At 40.7% G+C, this 22,453-nt stretch overlaps 1 protein-coding gene across 1 annotated transcript in view; it reads right to left on the bottom strand.

Moving 5' to 3' along the window:
- Nucleotides 1–1,368: 1,368 nt before the first annotated feature.
- Nucleotides 1,369–22,453, bottom strand: part of pak4 (p21 protein (Cdc42/Rac)-activated kinase 4) — a 37,352-nt gene continuing 16,267 nt past the window's right edge. Inside the window, exons 3-10 of the mRNA XM_051666165.1 lie at nucleotides 22,046–22,266; nucleotides 21,512–21,947; nucleotides 20,737–21,189; nucleotides 20,268–20,401; nucleotides 10,210–10,336; nucleotides 4,936–5,061; nucleotides 4,707–4,841; nucleotides 1,369–4,571 (exon numbers count right to left, since the gene is read on the bottom strand). Coding sequence (XP_051522125.1) covers nucleotides 4,416–4,571; nucleotides 4,707–4,841; nucleotides 4,936–5,061; nucleotides 10,210–10,336; nucleotides 20,268–20,401; nucleotides 20,737–21,189; nucleotides 21,512–21,947; nucleotides 22,046–22,266 — 1,788 coding nt within the window. The 3' untranslated portion in view covers nucleotides 1,369–4,415. The remainder of the gene's footprint in view (nucleotides 4,572–4,706; nucleotides 4,842–4,935; nucleotides 5,062–10,209; nucleotides 10,337–20,267; nucleotides 20,402–20,736; nucleotides 21,190–21,511; nucleotides 21,948–22,045; nucleotides 22,267–22,453) is intronic.

Here is a 22,453-nt window from a genome sequence, read left to right as displayed (position 1 = left end):
GAATCACGGAGAGTAGCATGTGTCTCCACATGCTGTGAGTCTCTGCAGTGTCATGCACAACAAGCAGGGTTGGGAGGGTTACTTTTGAAATGTATTTCACTACAGATTACAGAATACATACTGTAAAATGTAATTTATAACATATTCCATTAGATTACTCAAGATCACAATTTTCTTGATAAAAAAATATGACCGTGCCTGGTAACGTGCATGTAAAATGGCTAGAAATAGCATTTTAGCTTAGCATAAAGCTGACAATTTACACAAGGTTTATTTCTATTTCTTCTGCTCCAAAATTACTTCAAACTTACTCCTCTGTCTGCTCGTATGAATGTAATACACTTTCTTATGATGTATCACTGCTGTTCAAATGCACTTTGAATCGCATCATTTATATGTATAAATGTTGTCCATCTGAAAGGACTAAATATTAAATGAAACAAATGACAATAAAATGCAAAGTACTCTCTTCAGTAATCAAAATACTTTTTGAATGTAACTATTCTAAATACCAATGATTTAAATGGTAACTGTAGTGGAATTCAGTTACTTATATTTTGTATTTTAAATACGTAATCCCATTACATGTATTCCGTTACTCCCCAACCCTGACAGCGAGCCACGTGATAAAATGCATGGACTGATGGTCTCAGAAGCGGAGGCAACTGAGACTGGTCCTCCGCCACCCGGATTGAGGTGAGTAACCGCGCCACCATGAGGACCTACTAAGTAGTGGGAACTGGGCATTCCAAATGCCAACAAACCCTAAAATTACTGGTAAAATGATGATTTAAACAACTTTACAGCTCAAATAATACACAAGTTTTAACTGAATAATGAAAGTGCTTTTATAAAATTGTAATCTCACATTTCTGCCTTTAAACCCTCCAAAAATTGGCCCCATTCACATCCATTGTAAGGGCCTCACTGTAAGATCGATTTTTGCTTTTTAAAGAAAAAGAGGGACGAGTCGAAATACATTTTTGTGATAATCAACATTATGCCACAAATGCTGTCAATTGAGCTTAACTTGTATTGAACCCAGAATATTCCTTTAATATTATCCAAGATATAACAACTATCAATGAGATTGTAGGACTCACAGAGATTAAACTTTTTTCTCTGTTCAGTACAACAGAAAGTGCATCTAATATACACTGACAGAAACATTTTCAATTATCACAAGACTACGCAGAATTATCACACATCACCAAGAAATATGCCCAGAGGCGAAAATGATTGTGACACACCTTAGTAAAATTTGACAGTTCTGCTTGTCTCAAGTGAAATAAAAAGGCAACACTTTAAGCTACACTTTGTACTACAATTGGCCTAAGAGTGAAACAAGGAGTCGAATGAGAATGTGTTTGAAAACTGTATTTGAAAAAACTTGAACAAGTCCATTTTACCACCAGTAAATATTCACATATCGTAGAGAGAACTGAGAATTGGTTGTCCGTCAAAAATGACTATACTTACAAAATAAAATTAACAGGAAAGAGCTGAACAAGAGCAAAACAGTTTTACAAAGATGCTGGCCTGTCAGTAGCAGTTGTATATTCAAAAAGATGTTGATGATGTTTTTAATATATTACTCCAAAATGATGTGTCTATCAGGTTTTTGAGAGAGCAGCATCCATGTCAGATTGCCAGCAGTGCTTCTTTCACCTTTGAAACAAAAACAATGTCTCTTAGAACTATCTACATGCTGACAGAGTAAATAACGGTTACAGACAAAGTTTGTTTACAGTGCAAGATTAATTAGAAACAAATAAGACTTCAAAACAGCATGAAGTCAACAGCAGAATATGGGAGATCCATTAGGTTCAATGCAGTGACAATATGAAATGGAGCTAAAATGGAAAAAAATAAAAGAAAGCCGTATGTACCCTTCCAGAGCACATTTGCTAACATTACTCGAATCCAGTACTACATGCGAGCACCAAATGAAGAACAATCAGAAACAATTAACAAAAAAGCAGATTATATCTTGCCACACAAGAGATAAAGCTCACATCTGTCCTGGGAATGATACATCTTCAATTGTGGAAGAAGGAAATATGTTCTGAAATCTATTCAATACAACAAAATCATGCAAATCAAGTTGTTTTGTTTACAGTACAGCATTTTCCAACCACACATCCAATTAAGGTTTCTGGTAACATGCAGACATCCTCTTTCTAAAGCTAAGTCAACTACCATTTAACATTTAGCAAGTGTATCAAAAGATATAACCCAAAAATATTTGAGAGGCTGGTCACAAATCACTTGGCATACACGGTGCATTGTCCAAACAGCCCATTCCCGTAAGTAATGTTGCTGAAAAGATATTCATGCATTAAGGCTGTTTTTTTGTAGGAAAGCTACCAATAATGATCTCTAGATTCAACCTCATTCTTTGCTTCAGTGCACTGGGCTTGCTAAATCACAATCTACACATACAATATTTCACAGATCCACTTTATTGTGACTCTATGAACGCTATTAGCTCTTTGAAAAGTACATTTCAATTATTCATCTTTAAATAGACATTTAAATGCTATTAGTGTACAACCAACTCTGTTCCAATGCCTGATTGTCATGTTTTGCTTTTTTTTACCTCCTAAAAAAGTAACACTCCTGTTTGAATAGAACTGGTGCTTACAAAAAAACTTTTTACTGGTGGAAACAAACAAATAACTAGCAGTGTTTTTTTTTATATTAATCACATCTGTCATTAATTTTTTCATGCCCTAACATCTACAATTAGAGTTATGGTTGCTGTGTTACAGTTTAAACCTTCAGCAGAAGAAACTGATTTTTAGAATAACTCAATATATATATACATAAACTACTGCTACAGTCTAGGATTAATCGATCGCTACATCTTCAAACGGTCAGTAAATTAACCAATGTACACATGATCTTAACCTTCAAATAACTGTGCAGTCACTTGAATCAGATTAATGATTTAGTCTGTATTCATGTGGTGTCACTACAACGAATGCCAATGGGAGTAATTTTTTAACAGCCTTTCGATTATCATTTACATTTTTGTCAGTACTCACGTCAACTTTGGTCCTAGATCTGCGTGACCAAACAAAACAAAAGATACACAATCTAAACGTGATGTGTGGTTCATTATAAACCTACTCTCTGCTTTAAAAGTTCATACTGTCTTTGGTTGCTTTCTAGGTGCAAGCTACTACTCATCTCTTAAATCCTTGAATATGATGTAGGGCTCTAGTAATGGAGAGCCGTAGTGTGCATCACCAATAGTATTAGTGTTTGTGCACATAAACACATGTGTGCCTATACATTAGTTTGTGTGCTTTGTGGTAGCTCTGGGAGAAGTGACATGGTGGGATCAAGCAAGATCTATAGGGTCCACTTTCTATTGCCAAAACGCTCTCATAAACTAGAGCATACATAATGCTCAGCTATACATTTGTATAGTCCAACCTTGTCTCTCCTACAAAACATAGTACCACAAATGAATCCTTCAGAAAAAGGCCACGATACTTCAAAGATATGAGCTACTTAGCTAAAGGATTTGGGTGCACATGAGAGGACATTCTCCCACAGACTGCCCTACATTGGAAACAACTACATCACTTTTGGTAATGTGGCGTGGAGCCGTAGTGAAAGTTTCGAATCAATAAAAAAACCTAAAAAGTGGAACAATGAATTATTGGAAGTTTCTGTGTGGTAATCATATTGGAGTGCAGCTTCCAACTCAGCACAATGCTTAAAAGCACTCAAAATAAATCATTGCAATGTAACATGAAAACAAAACTGATATCTCTCTCTCTACGTTCATTAAAACAAAAATTAAAAACTGTCTGAAACAAGACGCCTCCAGTGTTTATCTTTGCTTAGTGTTGTAACAGGAACCTAGTTTCTCTTCTTTTTCCTTTAAAAAAAAAAGTGTTCATCTTCAGTAGTTGTTTTCTTGTTTAAAAACAGATTAATGAGTAGTGTGGTCCAGTTGCAAAAGATAAAGTCCATTCATTGAAAATCTGTTGCTTTATATTGAGGGCAGATTAGAATCCAAGTGGTTAATTTCATAATGTCTTAACCTCTTTAACATACTCAGTTCACCCAAAAGCGCATTGTTAGAGGTCAAGCTTAAAACCACTGCGATGTGAATTTTTCGCATTTCCGCTAGTAAGCCAGAACACTGTGACTATTTCATGTTGCAAAATACAGTGTAATCTATGGGTTGATAAAAACAGTGGTAAAATGTTCGTTTCAAAAAGCCCTCTCAATGTGTAGAGTCCAAAGCATCTATGGCCTTTTCTCCTTAAACGCTTGACCTGTACAATCATTTAAAATGTTAAAAACATGCTCTCTTCAGACTCCATTTTTGCTTTTGTGTCTTTGCATTGAGCTCAGTAGAGGGCCTGACAGATTCCGCCCTGATTGCTCCTCTCTTCTCATCTCATGCGGTTCTGCCTCATGAGGGGAACAATGCAAGAGGGAGGACCTGCTTTACTCAGGAAGGGATGCTTTAGCAGCTCTTGAGCTGTAGCCCTCTGGGCAGGATCTCGTACAAGCATCCTGTCTAAAAATCCCTTTAGAAGCGGTGAGACCTAAGGATACAGAAAAACAACTTAATCGAGTGTGCCAAACGTGACTTAAACAGGTCAGTGCACATGGGTTTAGACATTCATTTGTATTGCGCCCTCATGGTTAACCAAGTGGACACAGCCAAAGAGCCTGGTTACCTTGTGGAGGTTTTTGAGCTTGGGCGGCAGATTGTCTCGAATCATCTTCATTGCCTTGAGTGGAGGCTCATTAAAGTACGGTGGCTCTCCATCCACCATTTCGATCACCATAATTCCAAGTGACCAAATATCCACCTATAAAAAATTTTTTTGTTGGATTTGACAGACTTAATATTGAATCTGTTTTCAGAACAGTCAGTAGTATTACAAAATCAGGGAAGTATCTTACCTCTTGTCCATATGGAAGTCTTGAGATGAGCTCAGGGGCCATCCAATAGGGCGTCCCTACAAGAGACTTCCTACGTTGCACTTCTTTTGAGACCTGGGCACAAAATCCAAAGTCTGACAGCTTCACCTGCAAATGAGGACAACAAATTAAAAAATAACCCACATAAACAGGAAGTTATATGGCTTGCCAAAATAAATGGGATAGCACAATGTCATCATTGTTATATGTGTGGATATTAATGCTTCACGTTTAGGGTTGGCAACATCTCAAATAGTGAAATAACATAAGGGTTGCACTGATATGGACTTCTGGGCGTATACCGATAATTCACAGCTAATTGTTTCCAATACCAATAACTGACATTTTAATAAAAAGTTTTAATTTTTAAATCTTTAACCTGGAGCTGCTAGCTAATTCATTACAAGCTTATAACTTGAAAAATGTGTCATTTAAAAGCTTGGAATTTTGACTTGCTACATTTAAGGTTTGGTGGATGTAACATAAACCAGAAATGTTCCTATATTACAGATGTATGCTGATTTGAATGAGAAATAAATGAAAATTCACTTGCATAAAATGTATGGTGCCCAATTATATGAGCGTTTACGGTAATCCTGATTAATTGCTAACAGTAAGAGCATAATGAATTTCCTGTAATGTATCATTGCTCATCATTTTGATTCAGACAGTTTGTTGAATCATTAGACTGATTTGTGAACCTGTTTTCCCAATTCATTGAAAATAATTAATGCAGAAGAACCATTCGCTCACAAATCACACATCACTATGGCTTACTCTGCATATGAGTAAAATCTAGCCGAATAAATATTAAGAGCAGCAACGCATAACAACGAAAAATGTACACTCACTGAGCACTTTATTAGGAACACCTGTACACCTACTTATTCATGCGATTATCTAATCAGTCAATCGTGTGGCAGCAGTGTAATGTATACAATCACGCAGATACGGGTCAGGAGCTTCAGTATATGTTCACATCAACCATCAGAGTGGGGGAAACATGTGATCTCAGTGATTTAGACCGTGGCATGATTGCTGGTGCAAGACGGGCAGGATTGAGTATTTCAATAACTGCTGATCTCCTGGGATTTTCACACACAACAGTCTCTAGTTTACCAAACACAAAAAACATCAAGTTAGCAGCCTTGTTGATGAGAGTGGTCAATGGAGAATGGCCAGACTGGTTCAAGATGACAGAAAGGCTACGGTAACTCAGACAACCCCTCTGTACAATTGTAGTGAGCATTTGACATGAATGCACAACACGTTGAACCTTGAGGCTACAACAGCAGAAGACCACATCAGGCACTTTATTATGACCAAAGTGTTCCTAATAAAGTGCTCAGTGAGTGTATATCACTACAGGTATTTTGATGACTTTGACTAGATTTTTTTTAATTGCCATGAATTTTCCTTGATATTTCCAGGATTTCCATGATCACTGGGACCATGTTATAAATATGGTAATAAATATCTGCTGGTGCTATCTAAAACATTGACATCAAATTTCATAGCAGAAAAGCATGAGAAATTGATGAGATCTCTTTTTCATCACAAACTATGGCTCAATTTAGCTTTAATGAAGCCTATGAAATTTTGCAATACTTGTTTGAATATTTAAGAAGCGATGCCCTGGGGATGTTGCATGAGAAGCAGTGTCAGAAACATGCCAAGAGGAAATGAAACATGTAAGGTCAAACACATACACAGACCAGCACACCCTGCCGAGAAACAGCTGAGGGTGGCTGAAAGAACTTCCGCCTATTTTAACCACAAACAGAGTCAAACACAGACCTTGTCTAACAAACCACTGTCTATTTCAGCACCATCAAAACAAGGTCTAGGTTTCGTATCTTGGCCGGAATAGCAAATGATATTTCTACTAACACATTGAGAAATTTGTGCAGACAGAAAAAGAACAGTGTACATCACAAGTAAATGTCGCTGCTTTGAGGGATTGACTGTTATGTTCTTGAGGGTCAGTGCTTGGTTAAAACTTTACCACCACACTCCTGCCTTTAGTTCACTGCTAACTTGAAGTTAGTGCTCATGCATCTCGTGAGAACACCTTTAGACCATTTCAAAGAACTGGTGGAAGTGCAGGTCTAAGCAAACAAAAGATCAAGTCTGCCAAAAACCTGTTTAAACATCAACACATAGGTTCTAAGGAAAAAACAGAATAGAAGAGAGCAGGGGAAGTTTTCTAAACTCACAAATTAAAATGTGTCTAAACTAATTTTAAGGGATAGTTCACCCAAAATTGAAAATTCAGTCATCACTCACTTGCTCTCATGTTTTTACAAACCCGTCTGACTTTCTTCCATGGGAACACAAAAGGAAAAGACTCCATTCACCATTCACTTTCATCTTTTTTCCAAACAATGAGAGTGAATGGTGACTGAGGCTAACATTCTGTCCTAACAAATACTTTTGTATCCTACACAAGAAAGTAAGTCATATGGGTATGGAACATAAGAGTGAGTAAATGACAGAATTTTATTTTATTTTAATTTTTTGGACAAATATCCTTTTAAGACTAGGCCTGTCATGATAATTACATTATCGACTTATCGCACGATATATGGACATGACCTCGATAATTTTTGCTGGCCTCGATATTGCCCATTGTGTTTACACGCGTGTCTGTTTACAAAAGAATGAAGGTCACCAACATTTTAGCCAGTCACGCTGCTTCTGTCCTCTCATCTGCTCTCTGTGTCGGAGGCGGGGCTCAGGCAGCTCCTCCACACACACACACACACACACACACACACACACACACACACACAGCGGACAGCAACAAATGGACTTGGTTTCAAAGCCGAATTCCAGAGCTCCGGTGTGGGAACATTTTGACTTTAAACCGAATGAGAGAGGAGAGCCCATTAACGTGAACGAGCCAGTATGTTGACTTTGTTTAAAAACAGTGAAAACAAAGTGGCAATACAACTCAGGGCTCGACATTAATGCTTGTCCGGGACAAGTGGATTTTTGCAAAGGCAAATCAAAGTGAATTTTACTTGTCCGGCCGGACAAGTTGCCTGATTTTTTAGATTTTTGGAATGCCAAATTCCCAATGTGCTTTTAAGTCCTCGTGGTCGCGTAGTGATTCGCCTCAGTCCGGATGGCGGAGGACGAATCCCAGTTGCCTCCGCGTCCGAGACAGTCAACCCGCGCATCTTACCACGTGGCTTGTTGAGCGCGTTGCCACGGAGACATAGCGTGTGGAGGCTTCACGCCATCCACTGCGGCAACCACGCTCAACTCACCACGCGCCCCACCAAGAACGAACCACATTATAGCAACCACGAGGAGTTTAACCCATGTGACCCTAGCAACCGGGTTGAACTGTTGAAAACAACCTACTGTGTCTGAAATTCTGTGCGGGATTCTGAGTATTGTCTTTGTATTAATTCCAGAATCTGCGCGAATCCAGAATATGAATCCCTCTCTCGTGCAGCAGCACTTTTTGAATTTGGTGTGAGCGTGCGAAGTGGACGCATTTTTTCCGGCATGTGTGTGTCATTGTACTGCGCCTGTGTTAAGAGAGCAAAGCGATAAAACTATCGCACCTATTTATAAACAACAAAGCTGTCAACGTTGCAAGCGTGTAATGTCGGAGAGATCCAGGTTTGCAGCCTCTGTCATAAGTCATAATACAACACCTTTGACAAGAACTGCAGAAATAGCAAAAATGCTTTGTGTAATCTCATCTTCATCTCTCTGGAGCTCTCTCTGACCTATACAGGTATTCTCAACCAAGTGAATCAGTCAATTTTAATATGTAATAATAAAGAAACAAAAATAAAATGGTAATATAAACACTATAATATTAACAATATACATAAAATGAAAATATATTATCTGTCTTTAAAATATATGGGTCAGTCAAAAATAAGGTTCTCCATAATGAAAATGTAGATTTTCCATTCTAAAAAAAATAAAAGAAAAAAATTATCTTAGAACTGTAATGCAATACTATATTTCTGTTTGTTTCATGTGGTTTTGAATGAACCAAACATTTAGAACAGATCCAATTTTTTTATTTAATAACTAAAATGTCAGGTCGAACAACCATCAAGTAAAAAGTAGTATCATATTTTCCTTACACCTGATTTTTTTTTTTATATATATATTTTATTATTTCAATAAAAATATTTGTTGAGGTAAAAGTAATTTTAACAAATACTATAAATTATTATGTCATGAATATTATGATTTTTTTGGTGGATTGTTCCATCTGACAATTTATATCCTGCTGAGACATGCCAAATGTCTGTTTTTTTTAGGGATGCAAGACATGTTTCTAAAGAGGACATGTTAAGTGTAAAAGGTGTGGGGTTGTTGATTAATTTTCGTATGTTGATAAATCTTCAATATTTTTTTTTTTTTTTTTTTTTGCTTCACCCAATTTGGAATGCCCAATTCCCAATGTGCTTTTTAAGTCCCCATGGTCGCGTAGTGATTCGCCTCAATCCGGGTGGCGGTGGACGAATCCCAGCTGCCTCCGCGTCTGAGACCGCCAACCCACGCATCTTATCACGTAGCTTGTTGAGCGTGTTGCCAGGGAGTAAAGACGCTGACTACCACCCCTGGAGTTCACGAGTTCGAATCCCAGGGTGTGCTGAGTGACTCCAGCCAGGTCTCCTAAACAACCAAATTGGCCCAGTTGCTAGGGAGGGTAGTGTCACATGGGGTAACCTCCTCGTGGTCGCTATAATGTGGTTCGCTCTCGGTGGGGTGCGTGGCGAGTTGTGCATGGATGCCGCGGTGGATGGCGTAAAGCCTCCACACATGCAGTATCTCCGCGGTAACGCGCTCAACAAGCCACGTGATAAGATTCGCAGGTTGACGGCCTCGGAGGCAACTAAGATTCGTTCTCCGCCACCCGAATTGAGGCGAGTCACTACGCCACCACGAGGACTTAGAGTGCATTGGGAATTGGGCATTCCAAATTGGGGAGAAAAAATTAAAAAGAATAAAAAGTTCATTGCTCTTTGAAAGGGTGTACTTGCATTATTATTCTTATATATTTATTCATTATACAAGTGGCATAAAATGGTCTTAAAATGACAATAATATAGTTTATCGCAATTATTTCTGGGACAATATATCGTCCAACAACAGTAGTTATCGTGACATACGTATTTAAGACTTAATCTATTTTATCCTATGGCAGACAGGACTAAAGGACTGGGCATCACCTGACATAATAAAATTAAACTTGTCCTTGAAGAGAGGTGAGGGACTTACCCTGCCATCATGTGTGAGAAGAATAGAATCACTTTTAATGTCTCTGTGAATGACCCCCTGGGAGTGAAGAACAGAGAGTGCCTTCAAAACAGACAGACACACGGTGGCGATTTGCTCCTCATTCATCCTGCAAACAACATAACTCAAAATGAAATCCTTGAAACTCTACCTAAAAATGCGAAAATGCAGACTGAACGACAGGTGGACTGCTATGATACCCTGCCATCTAGTGGTGATGCACTATTGCAGTAACAGTAACAGGTGGTTGGGTTACACCTTAACACGTGGTTGGGTTAATAATGCCTTTAAATACAGTGTAAATAAACAGTCCTGTCCATATTAAAAATCTGGGATGAGATGTAAAGCTGGAATTAATGTTTTAGTATTTAGAGAAATGTCAAACAAAATTATGACTAGAGCTGTCAAACTTAATGTTAACCCTTGCGATTAGTTTAAAAATGTTTAACGTGTTAGTTTTTATTATTTGCGATTAACACATTTACTGTTAATAAAGCATGAATCAGCATAAACACTGGTCGTAGAAGGGCAGAAACTTTGCAATGTGTCCTCCCCAGAATAATTACACTGACGCATACACAAAAAAAAAAAAAAAAAAAAAAACAAAAACAAAAAAAACAGCGATTGTCATTAACAATTTTTATTGATTCCAAACTCAAATCAACACAAACAGAACACGGAATCAACTTTCCCCCCACCCAACACACATCCCAGTGGTCAGACACAGAATAAGAACAGACACACATACAAGCAGACAGTCCAAAGAAAATACTCACTGACATAAAAAAATAAAATAAAACCATAAAAAATTGCCCAACAAAAAAGAAAAAGGGTTCCACACAATCAATTACATACACACCATTTAAACTGTCCCTCTCCACCTTTCCTCCCTGGCAACCCTCTAAGAAGTCCAAATAAGTGCCTCACTTCTTGTCAAAGGCACCCAAGCTGCCCAGCCGTCTATGCGACATCTTTTCAAAAGGTCGCCACTCTGCCCAATTCGGTCCACCACTCATGAAATGAGGGCGCACCAACCGACTTCCAACCCCCAAGGATCACTTTCTTGCCGATCATCACACTGGTAAGGACCCAGTTTTTAATGTGTGTATTCACTCTCATACACTCTCAAGATGGCGCCATGGATGGCCGCCTCGGTGTGGAGCGCTCCTTTTGTTTGGCTGTTTTTGTTTGTTTGTCCTGTGTTTAGTAATCTTTTTCCAGTCTGTTTTACCAGAGACGAACTGCTGAACATTCAACAGCTTATACCAGACTATCTTTTCCCAGTTTTTGAATATTCAGACATTTTGCTGTACATTTTAGTTGAAGGCGCTGCTTTGTTGTTCAGGAGACCCAGGCGAGGGAGACGAGCCAGTGCGCTAGTCAGACTCCATCGGCGTGGCTTTCTAACAGCCCTGCCGAGCATTCATCTTGCGAATCTCCACTCTCTTCCTAACAAAATGAACTAACTACATCCCCTCACCCGCACAAAAAAGGAATTTTCAACCTCTACTGCCTTGTGCTTCACAGAAACCTGGCTGAGTGAAGCCATTCCGGACAGTGCATTACATCTGTTGGGCTTTCAGCTGTTCAAAGCGGATCGCATCGCGGAGTTAACGGGGAAAACGAGAGGCGGTGGAACATGCTTTTACATCAATGAAAGTTGGTGTACAGATGTAACAAAGTTAAAGAGGATGTGCTGTCCTAATTTGGAAGCGCTCTTTATTAACTGTAAGCTGTTCTACTCGCCGCGGGAGTTTTCCTCATTTATTCTGGCGAGTGTGTATATCGCGCCAAACGCGTATGTGAACACAGCGCTGCAACAGCTGGCTGATCAAATCACAGACACGGAACAACAATACCCAGACTCAGTTATTATTATTCTTGGGGATTTTAAAGCAAATCTCACACGTGATCTGCCCAAATACAAACAGCACATTACATGCCCCACCAGAGACAGGAACATACTGGATCATTGCTACACAACAATAAAGGATGCATATCGCTCTGTCCCTAGAGCAGCTTTGGGACTCTCTGATCACTGTCTGGTTCATCTTCTTCCAACCTACAGGCAGAAATTAAAATCAACCAAGCCAGTAGTAAGGACTGTAAAGGGATGGACCAATGAAGCAGAGCGGGAACTTCAAGCCTGCTTCGATTGCACGGAGTGTTTTTGAGGCTGCAGCCACAGACCTGGATGAGCTCACAGATACTGTTACATCATTTATCAGTTTCTGTGAGGATATGCGCATTCCTACTAGGACTTATTTAAAGATCAACAACGACAAACCGTGGTTTACAGCAGAGCACCGGCAGCTTCGTCAGGCCAAAGAGGATGCTTACAAGGGTGGGGATAAAGTCTTGTACAATCAGGCCAGGAACACACTGAACAAGGAAATCAGAGTGGCTAAAAGAAGATACTCTGAGAAGCTGAAAAACAAGTTTTCAGCTAACGACCCTGCATCAGTGTGGAGTGACATGAAACAACTCACAAATTACCTCCAACCCTCTGGTGGACCAACAACTGGCTGACGACCTGAATGTGTTCTACTGCAAATTTGAAAGGCTTAATCTCACACCCCACACCCACTCTGACCTTCACTTCACACAAACACCAACACCTCCTGCAACCCCCCTCCTGCTACTCAACCTGCACTTAAGATCTGTGAAGATGATGTGAGCCGCGTCTTTCGGAAACAAAAGATGAGGAAAGCTTCAGGCCCAGATGGTCTCACCAGCGTGTCTTCGATCCTGTGCTAACCAGCTGGCCCCCCATCTTCACACATATCTTCAATAGATCAATCATTATTCCTGTCCCAAAGAAACCAAAAATCACAGGACTTAATGACTACAGACCTGTCGCCCTGACATCTGTGGTCATGAAATCATTTGACAGACTGGTTTGGCCCACCTGAAGAACATCACTGGACCCTTTCGAGCAAACAGGTCTGTAGATGATGCAGTCAACATGGGATTGCATCATATCCTGCAACATCTGGACAGACCAGGGACATATGCAAGGATCCTTTTGGTGGACTTCAGTTCGGCTTTCAACACCATCATCCCAGCTATACTCCAGAATAAATTACACCAACTCTCTGTTCCCATGTCTATCTGTCAGTGGATTACCAACTTTCTGACGGACAGGCAGCAGCTTGTGAGACAGGGGAAACTCACTTCCAGCACCTGTATAATCAGCACTGGCGCCCCCCAGGGATGTGTGCTCTCCCCACTACTCTTCTCCCTCTACACCAATGACTACATCGCCAAGGACCCCTCTGTCAAGCTCCTGAAGTTTGCAGACGACACCACTGTCATCGGCCTCATCCGAGATGACGATGAGCCTGCATACAGAAGGGAGGTTGAACAGCTGGCTGTCTGGTGCAGTCAAAACAACCTTGAGCTGAACATGCTCAAAATGGTGGAGATGATTGTGGACTTTAGGAGGAACACCCCAACACTGATCCCCCTCATCATTCTAAACAGCACTGTGGCAGCAGTGGTGTCATTCAGGTTCCTGGGCACTACCATCTCACAGGACCTGAAGTGGGAGACACACATTGACTCCATTGTGAAAAAGGCCCAGCAGAGGTTGTACTTCCTTCGCCAGCTGAGGAAGTTCAACTTGCCACAGGCGCTGCTGACACAGTTCTACTCAGCAGTCATTGAGTCTGTCCTCTGCACTTCAATAACTGTCTGGTTTGGTTCAGCTACGAAATCGGACATCAGAAGACTACAAAAGGACAGTTCGGACTGCTGAGAGGATTATTGGTTGTCCACTGCCCCCCTTCAAGAACTATACACTTCCAGAGTGAAGAAAAAGGCTGGAAAACTTCACTCTGGACCCCACTCACCCTGCCCATTACCTTTTTGAGCTGTTGCCTTCTGGCCGATGCTTCAGAGCTCTGAGCACCAGAACCGTCAGGCACAGGAACAGTTTTTTTCCCTCAGGCTATCCATCTCATGAACAGTTAATTTGCCCCATTGAACAATAATTATGTGCAATACACAGTTTCATCTTTTTTTATATTTATCCAACACATCCAACCTCTTCTGCCATTTCATTCCTCTGGAGAAAAAAAACAAACAAAAAAAAAACACATTTGCACTGTACAAACAGATTTGTATTTGCACTGTACATAACAAATAACAGATTTGTATTAGATCGCACTACGTATGTGTATGTATGTATGTGTGTAACTATTTTTTGTTTTTTATTATTTGCTGCTGTTTTTGTATTGTTTTTGTATTGTTGTACACTGGAAGCTCCTGTCACCAAGACAAATTCCTTGTATGTGTAAGCATACTTGGCAATAAAGCTGATTCCCTACGTTAACCCCCGCCCCATCACCCAAAGTACAAAGTCTGGGGCAGAAAGAAATCTGAGTGCTCAGGGTCTCACAGACATAACTCTGAACCCTCGACCAAAACTCTTGAATCTTAGTACAATACCAAAAAACGTGGGCTATGTCCCCATCCTCTGACTGGCATCGCCAACAGGTGGGTGTATCTTTAAGACCAAGCCTATGCAATCTAGAGGGAGTCCAATAAAAATGCAGAATCTTAAATTGAATGAGGCGCACCCTTGCATCCCAAGACATAGACTTGACAATTTTTTAAATCCTACCCCATTCTTCATCCTCCAGTACTAAATTAAAGTCTCTCTCCCATAACTTCTTAAGAGATGTCAAAACCCCATCACCTAGACTCTAAATTAGCCAGGAATTGAGCAATCAACAACAGATGAAATGAGGGACTTATATAAAAAAATCTATTCTAGAATAAATCTTATGGACTGATGAAAAAATTGTATAGTCCCTACCAGATGGGTTCAAAAGTCTCCAAATATCTGTAAGACCAAGATTTTTACACATCCTGTGAAGCTTTAGGGGGCTGTGTACTACACCCAAAGGTGGTAGAAATTAGATGGCGCAGCTGTAAGTACCTGAAGAATTGAGATCTGGGAATCCCAAACTGCTGTATAAAATTTTCAAAGGATCTCAATGCTCCATTTTCATACAGGTCACCCAGCATAGCAAATCCCTTCTCAATCCATTCTGTCCAGCTAAAAGGGGACTTGTTAATACACAATTTAGGGTTTAACCAAATACTTGCAGCAACGTTCAGGTAAATGTCCGAATTGAGCACATGGGAAACTTTTGTTCACACTAACTGCATGTGTGAGATAACGGGATGTGTCTTCTCCGGGCAGCTTGGTAGAAAGACATTGCAATGGCAAGATAGGGGCAAGGACCTCCTGTTCAATGAAGAGCCAGGGAGGAGCTCTTTCAGGTGGAAGTGACCAACGCACCAAATGTCTGAGACCAAAAGCATAATAGTAAAACAAAATCTTGGGGAGACCTAACCCACCTTTGTCAACTGGCCTGTGTAACTTGTTAAATGCATCCGAGTACATTTACTATTCCAGATAAAGGATTTAGCAATACTATCAAATTCTTTAAAATAAAAGAGGGGAACTTCAAATGGGGAGAGACTGTAGTAGGTAGTTGAATTTTGGAATACAATTCATTTTAATAACATTAACCTTCCCAATCATAGATAAATGTAATGAAGCCCACCTGCCCACATCGCTCGAAAACCTTTTTATTAAGGGTCAAAATTAACTCTGACTAAATCACACAAATTTGCTGGGAAAAAAAAGCCCAAATATTTAATGCCCTGTTTGGGTCACTGGAAGACACCCGGCTGGAAAGCCGTTACTGGGCAGTACGCTGTCAGAGCCAATGCTTCGGATTTAGACCAATTAACTCTGTATCCTGAAAATTTAGAAAAGGAATTAATAATTCTGTGGAGGCAAGGCATAGATCTAGTAGGGTCAGAGACGAATAATAAAATATCATCTACGTAAAGCAGAAGCTTATGTGCCACACCTCCCGCCATCACCCCTGGAAAATCATCCTCCTTTTCTCATCGTGGCTGCTAATGGTTCCAGGGCAAGACAGAACAATAGTGGGGAAAGAGGGCAACCCTGCCGGGTGCCCCTATTCAGAGTAAAATAATCTGAAATTAATAAATTTACATTAATTACAGGGTGTCTATAAAGTAACTTAATCCATCCAATAAAAGTATTTCCGAACCCATATATTTCAAAAAGATAATCCCATTCTACCATTTCAAATGCCTTTTTGGCGTCAAGTGAGATGGCAGTGACCGGAGACTGATCATTCGCCACTGACCACATGATATTGATGAAATGCCTGATGTTATCAGAAGAGCTGCGGTCCTGAATAAACCCCACCTGATATGTATAAGAGATGTCTAACTTTATTTAATCGGTTAGCCAGAATTTTTGACAACATTTTTACATCTAGCTGGATCAGGGAAATTGGACAGTAACTTTTACACTCTGTAACACTTCTCAGTGGAAAGGAGAAGTCAAGAAGCAAGATTTCCTGGTTCAGGTAGGAGTTTAATTATGCCCGTTAAGGCTTACATCTTCACAGTCCACAGCTTTACAATCAAACATTCACTTAAATATTTCAAATCTACAATATCATGTGGCGTCGTGGCCTTTCTTGCGCCAGTCTTTCTCCCCGCGTCTACTGGTGGTGTGGCTCTTTTATGCCGCTTTCCCTGTGCTCACTGAAATTAGAGACAGGTGTTAGACATAATTTAGCTCAGGTGTAAGCGCCCTTACCGCTTTCTCTCTCTCCAGGGAGATGCTTAACCACACCCCGCTGCCACACACTCGCTTGGATCTTTGTCCTTTTTAAGACTCACGACTGATTCGGGCTTGTGTTATGATAGGAGGAAGCTTTCCATTCTTAATGTTTCAGTATAAACTTCTAACAAAAGTTGAGCCAGTTCTGTAGCATAAGATAAAATCAGCCCCGGAGATTTGCCAGTAGGCAGTGCCTTAATTACCTCGTCAAACTCCTCCAATTTTTTATCTCAGAATCAAGAGAATTATTTTGCTCAGACGTCAAGTTAGGGAGTTCTAATGGTTCCACAAAGTTTCTAATATCTTCATCAATAGACGAAGACTTGGAACTATAAAGATCAAGAATAGAACTCTTTAAAGGCATTATTAATATCAATGGCCGAGGTAAATATTTCACCACCAGCAGATTTCACTGAGGGAATGGTCAAAAAAGACTCCCTCTGTTTTATATATCTAGCCAGAGGTTTTCCTGCTTTGTCCCCCGACTCAAAGTATGACTGTCTTGCCCTGAATAACCAAAACTCCACCTTCTGTGACAAAATAGTATTATATCTGTATTTCAATCGGGTCAATTCTCTGAGGCCATCAGACGACATCCGGCACTTCAGCTCTGCCTCGGCACTTTTAATATTTCCTTCCAACTCCACGAGTTCTCGTGCTTTGGATTTGTTGATGAATGAGGCATACTGTATGATACGACCCCCAAGAACAGCCTTAAGTGCCTCCCAAGCCACGCCCACAGAGGATACTGAGGACCTTTAACATTTGTTGGAAATCAGGATTTTGCAAAAGGGATACATTAATGCACCAACTATATGATTTATTTTTCTCCATGTTGCAACACCTCTAAACACACCAGGGCGTGATCTGAGACTAAAATGTTTCCAATTGAGCAATCAACAACAGATGAAATGAGGGACTTATATAAAAAAATCTATTCTAGAATAAATCTTATGGACTGATGAAAAAAATTTATAGTCCCTACCAGATGGGTTCAAAAGTCTCCAAATATCTGTAAGACCAAGATTTTTACACATCCTGTGAAGCGTCAATGTTGCTCTAAGGGGCTTTACACACTTTTGCTTCACTATGATCAAGGTCTGAGTCCATCAATAGATTAAAGTCTAATGGAGAAAGGAACTCTTAATGTTATTTGTTGTTCAAAGCAAACCCAGATGGTACTTCAAGTACTTTGCAACCTCTGTAATGTACAATTTAATTACCACAGAAACACGTCTAGTCTTAACCATCACGAAAATGCAGAATGAAATGTTGTTTGCAGATGCTTTTAATGTGGAGTTCAAAGTGGCGCTTGACGATGGTGTTGATGCGCTGATGTGAATCATGAACGCTACTGCACGATTGCTGTAGCAAAGTGGATAGCCACAGTCTGCTGGCTGATTAATATTGTGGAGGATGAGAGTTTAAGAGATCTACTGCGCATTGCAATGAACATGCAACCTATGGGGAAACAAGTTCTTTAAATTAGTAAAACTCCCACTTAGACTTTGGGAAACTTTTATTGTTACTTGAATTGGTGCTATTTTTGTGCATTTCTTTCTTAATACTATGGAAGTCTTTGTTTGGAAAATGTTAATAAAGCATTATATTGTTACATATTGTTTTGTTTTCTTTCCATAGAAGGAAATAAATAGATTTTTACAGGAAAAATAGGAGGAGTCAAATTTCAGCACTTTCAAAACCTTACAGCACTAGTTATGACATAAAACAAAGAAATATCTAAGATTGTGTACCGAGGGGACCTGGGTAGCTCAGTGGTAAAATACGCTGTCTACCACCCCTGGAGTTCGCTAGTTCGAATCCCAGGGCGTGCTGAGTGACTCCAGCCAGGTCTCCTAAACAACCAAATTGGCCAGTTGCTAGGGAGGGTAGAGTCACATGGGGTAACCTCCTCGTGGTCGCTATAATGTGGTTCGCTCTCGGTGGGGCGCGTGGTGAGTTGAGCGTGGTTGCTGCGGTGGATGGCGAAGCCTCCACACGCGCTGTCTCCGTGGCAATGCGCTCAACAAGCCACGTGATAAGATGCGCGGGTTGACTGTCTCGGACATAGGGGCAACTGGGATTCGTCCTCCACCACCTGGACTGAGGCGAATCACTACGTGACCACGAGGACTTAAAAGCACATTGGGAATTGGGCATTCCAAATTGGGAGAAAAAGGGAAAAAAAAAGAAAAAAAAAAATGTACCAAGTCAATAATCAAATAAGTACAGTGCATTCAGAAAGTATTCAGACACAAAAAGTATTTTTTTTTTCACATTATGTTGTAGCCTTATGCTAAAATGCTTTAAAAAAAAAAAAAAAAAAATATTATTCACATCAATCTACACTCCATACCCCATAATGACCAGGCACCACTCATCACCTGCGCAATACCATCTTAACGGTGAAGCAGGATGGTGGTAGCATCATGCTGTGGGGGTGTTTTTCAGCGGCAGGGACTGGGGGACTGGTCAGGGTTGACGGAAATCTGAACGTAGCAAAATACAGAGATATCCTTAATGAAAACCTGGTCCAGAGCACTCAGGATCACAGACTGGGCCGAAGGTTCACCTTCCAACAGGACAATGGCCCTAAGCACATAGCAAAGACAATGCAAGAGTAGCTTAGGGATAACTCTGTGAATGTCCTTGAGTGGCCCAGCCAGAGCCCGGACTTGAACCCAATCGAACATCTCTGGAGAGACCTGAAAATGGCTGTTCACCATCCAACCTGACAGAGCTTGAGAGGATCTGCAGAGAAGAATGGCAGAATATCCCCAAATCCAGGTGTACAAGGCTTGTTGCATCATACCCAAAAAGACTTGAGTACTTCAACTAAGTAAAGTAGAAAGACATTTTTTCTTTCTAATAAATTTGCAGTTATCAAAAATGGTTTGCTTTGTCATTATGGGGTACAGAGTGTAGATTGATGTGAAAAAAAGAAAATAATTTAAGCAATTTTGCATAAGGCTGCAACATAACAAAATATGAAAACAATTAAGGGGTCTGAATACTCTCTGAATGCAATGTATATGTGACACTGACTAAGTTAACTTCATGTTAATGTTGTAGAAAATGCCAGATTTTCTTGCTTCAACTGAAACATACAAGCTGCTCTTCAGAACATTCCAAAATCATGCTGGGATACCATGGATCATCAGGTTTTGCACCAACATGTGGAGTCCATGCTGTCATTATAGCCAAAGGGGGATCAAAATCGAAGCATTTTTGTTTCAGAATTATAGCCCCACAGAATATTAAAAACAAAATTTGGTGATGATTTAAAAAATAAATAAATCTGAAAACAAATGAGAACAAAGCTGAAAAATAATTTGTGATTGCACTTCTGAGAAATACTTGCCTGGTATGCGTAACAATGTCAGTCAAAGCTCCGCCCTCAAGGAACTCCATGACAACCCAGAGTTCATCTTCAACCAAGTAACTGTTGTACATCTCCACCACGTTTTCATGATGATAGTCCCGCATGATTACCACCTTAGAAACAAGAAACAAAGCCATCAGATGCTATTTATTTAAAAATGTCATTAAGTGGTTAAAGGAAGAAAAGTTTGAGGAAAACGAATCAGCAATACAAATTATATCACATGGTCTTCACCATTTATAGTCCCACCTACACACATGCAAAAGGATCTCAAAGTGTATCACAATAAAATAACCTTTGCTTCTCTTTTGTTGATTGGCATTTCAGTGTTAGATTTTAGGAAATATTATTAATCATCCATTTACTTATTACTGTGCTGCATACAGCACACGAATCCACATCTAAACAGCCAATTAAAATGAAGTAATCTCCTGTGATTTGTGCTCACCTCGTTAAACAGCAATTCTCGTCGCTGCTGTTTTCGCAGGTCCATCTTCTTCACAGCCACCAGCTTGCCTGTGGTCTTAACTGTGGCGATACACACAATACCAGTGGAACCTTCACCGATCTTGATATAGTGGTCCAGATAAGTGCGTGGGTCCCCAGGGTCAACCACCATCTGAAGCGCAGCACGAAACTGCTCGTGGGAAACCCGCTGTGGCTCCCTCTGAGGTGAGCGGGTTTGCTGGGGTGGTGCAACAGGGCCTGATGGTTTTGGTGCCGGGGGCATTGGTTGGCCGCGAGGAGGTTCGGGCCCTAAGGCTGGGTGGGAGGTGTGATGCTGGGGCTCTGCTCTGTGCTGCCCCTGAGACACAGTTTTACCTCCACTGCTGCCACCCCGGATTGGCCCAGTGGAGGGGCCGTTGTGGTGGGGTAGCTCAGATTTGCCTGGTTTTAAATCCTGCAAGAACAACACGGATAGATTAAAATTTACGCGAGTAGAAAAAAACAAGTCGCTCTGCTTATGAGCAGATTTTACTCAACACAAAACCAATATCTAACCAAAATAATTTAGAGCAGAGTATAACTGTCCATAAGATTAAAAAAAATTATAATAATTCCCTATTTCCAGGTTTTCCATGACCGTGGGAGCACTGTATAATACAAATATTCTCAAAAATCTCTCTTGAATATGAACAAAAATGTACATCCTCCTATGTGCCTTTATAAATTAGTTTTATATCCTAGAAACAAAGAATATCTAGTTAGATCTTTCTCTGTACCTGACCACTGGGGTTTCTCCCAGAGTCGCTTTCGGAGCGTGGGTACGTGTTGAAAGGTCGGCCTGTCTGCTGTGCAGTTTTTACAACTCCCTCTGTAACAGGTAGGTTGGGGGTGCGAATATTCGGCCCAGAGAGTGGTCTCTTCTCACGGGGTGACTGTGGGCTGCTGTCCTGCCCCGTGTAGCTGGATTTGGGCCTCTTATCATTGGCCCCCTCTCTCCTTACCACCTGATCATGATATTCACGTGGTTCTCTTTCTCGGTCTCGTTCTCTGTACTGGGGAGGTACTGGCCCTCCTGACCAATCAGGTTCTTTGTATCTGCTGGGTTCCTGACCACGAGGCTGCTGGTGAGGTCGGCTATCCTCTCTGGATGAGCGGGGCGGGCGCTGGGCCTGTCTGTGATCAGCACCTGAATGCTCCTGACGTGGTTTCTCCCTACACAGACAAAGAGGAAAAGTACAGAGCACCATAGTGTCAATATTACCATTGTAATCTATGGAAACCGAACATTCAGTTTGCAACTACGCAATCACCTTTCTTTGCTATCTCCATAGCGTTCAGGGTGTCTGTATTGCTGGTGGGAGTGATCTCCGTTCTCCTGACCCCCTCCTAATGATCCAGAATCTCTGCGAGGCTGTGGTGGTGGGCTGTCTCGCCGTAGGGAGTTAGAGCGAATCACCGACATGGTCTCAAACTCATCCAGTAGCCATGTGAGAGAGCCATCGTCACCAATCTTACGACCCCGTACGATTGCCTGTGCCACAGACACATAGGTTGTGAGGTATTGAGGGTGGATAGGCAGGATGTGTGGAGTTTTCTTTTCTGCGCTGATGCATTTCCAACTGAAACAAGGTGTTGGGGTGGGACATATGGAAGATGTGCTACTTGCTATTGCTACTCAGAAGCAGGAGGTATTATAGGGAGGAACATTCTCATTCTAG

This window comes from Myxocyprinus asiaticus, chromosome 31, assembly GCF_019703515.2.
Source record: "Myxocyprinus asiaticus isolate MX2 ecotype Aquarium Trade chromosome 31, UBuf_Myxa_2, whole genome shotgun sequence".
Taxonomy (NCBI): Eukaryota; Metazoa; Chordata; class Actinopteri; order Cypriniformes; family Catostomidae; genus Myxocyprinus; species Myxocyprinus asiaticus.
Note: the sequence above shows the minus strand (reverse complement) of the source record. Positions and strands in the feature narration are given on the sequence as shown.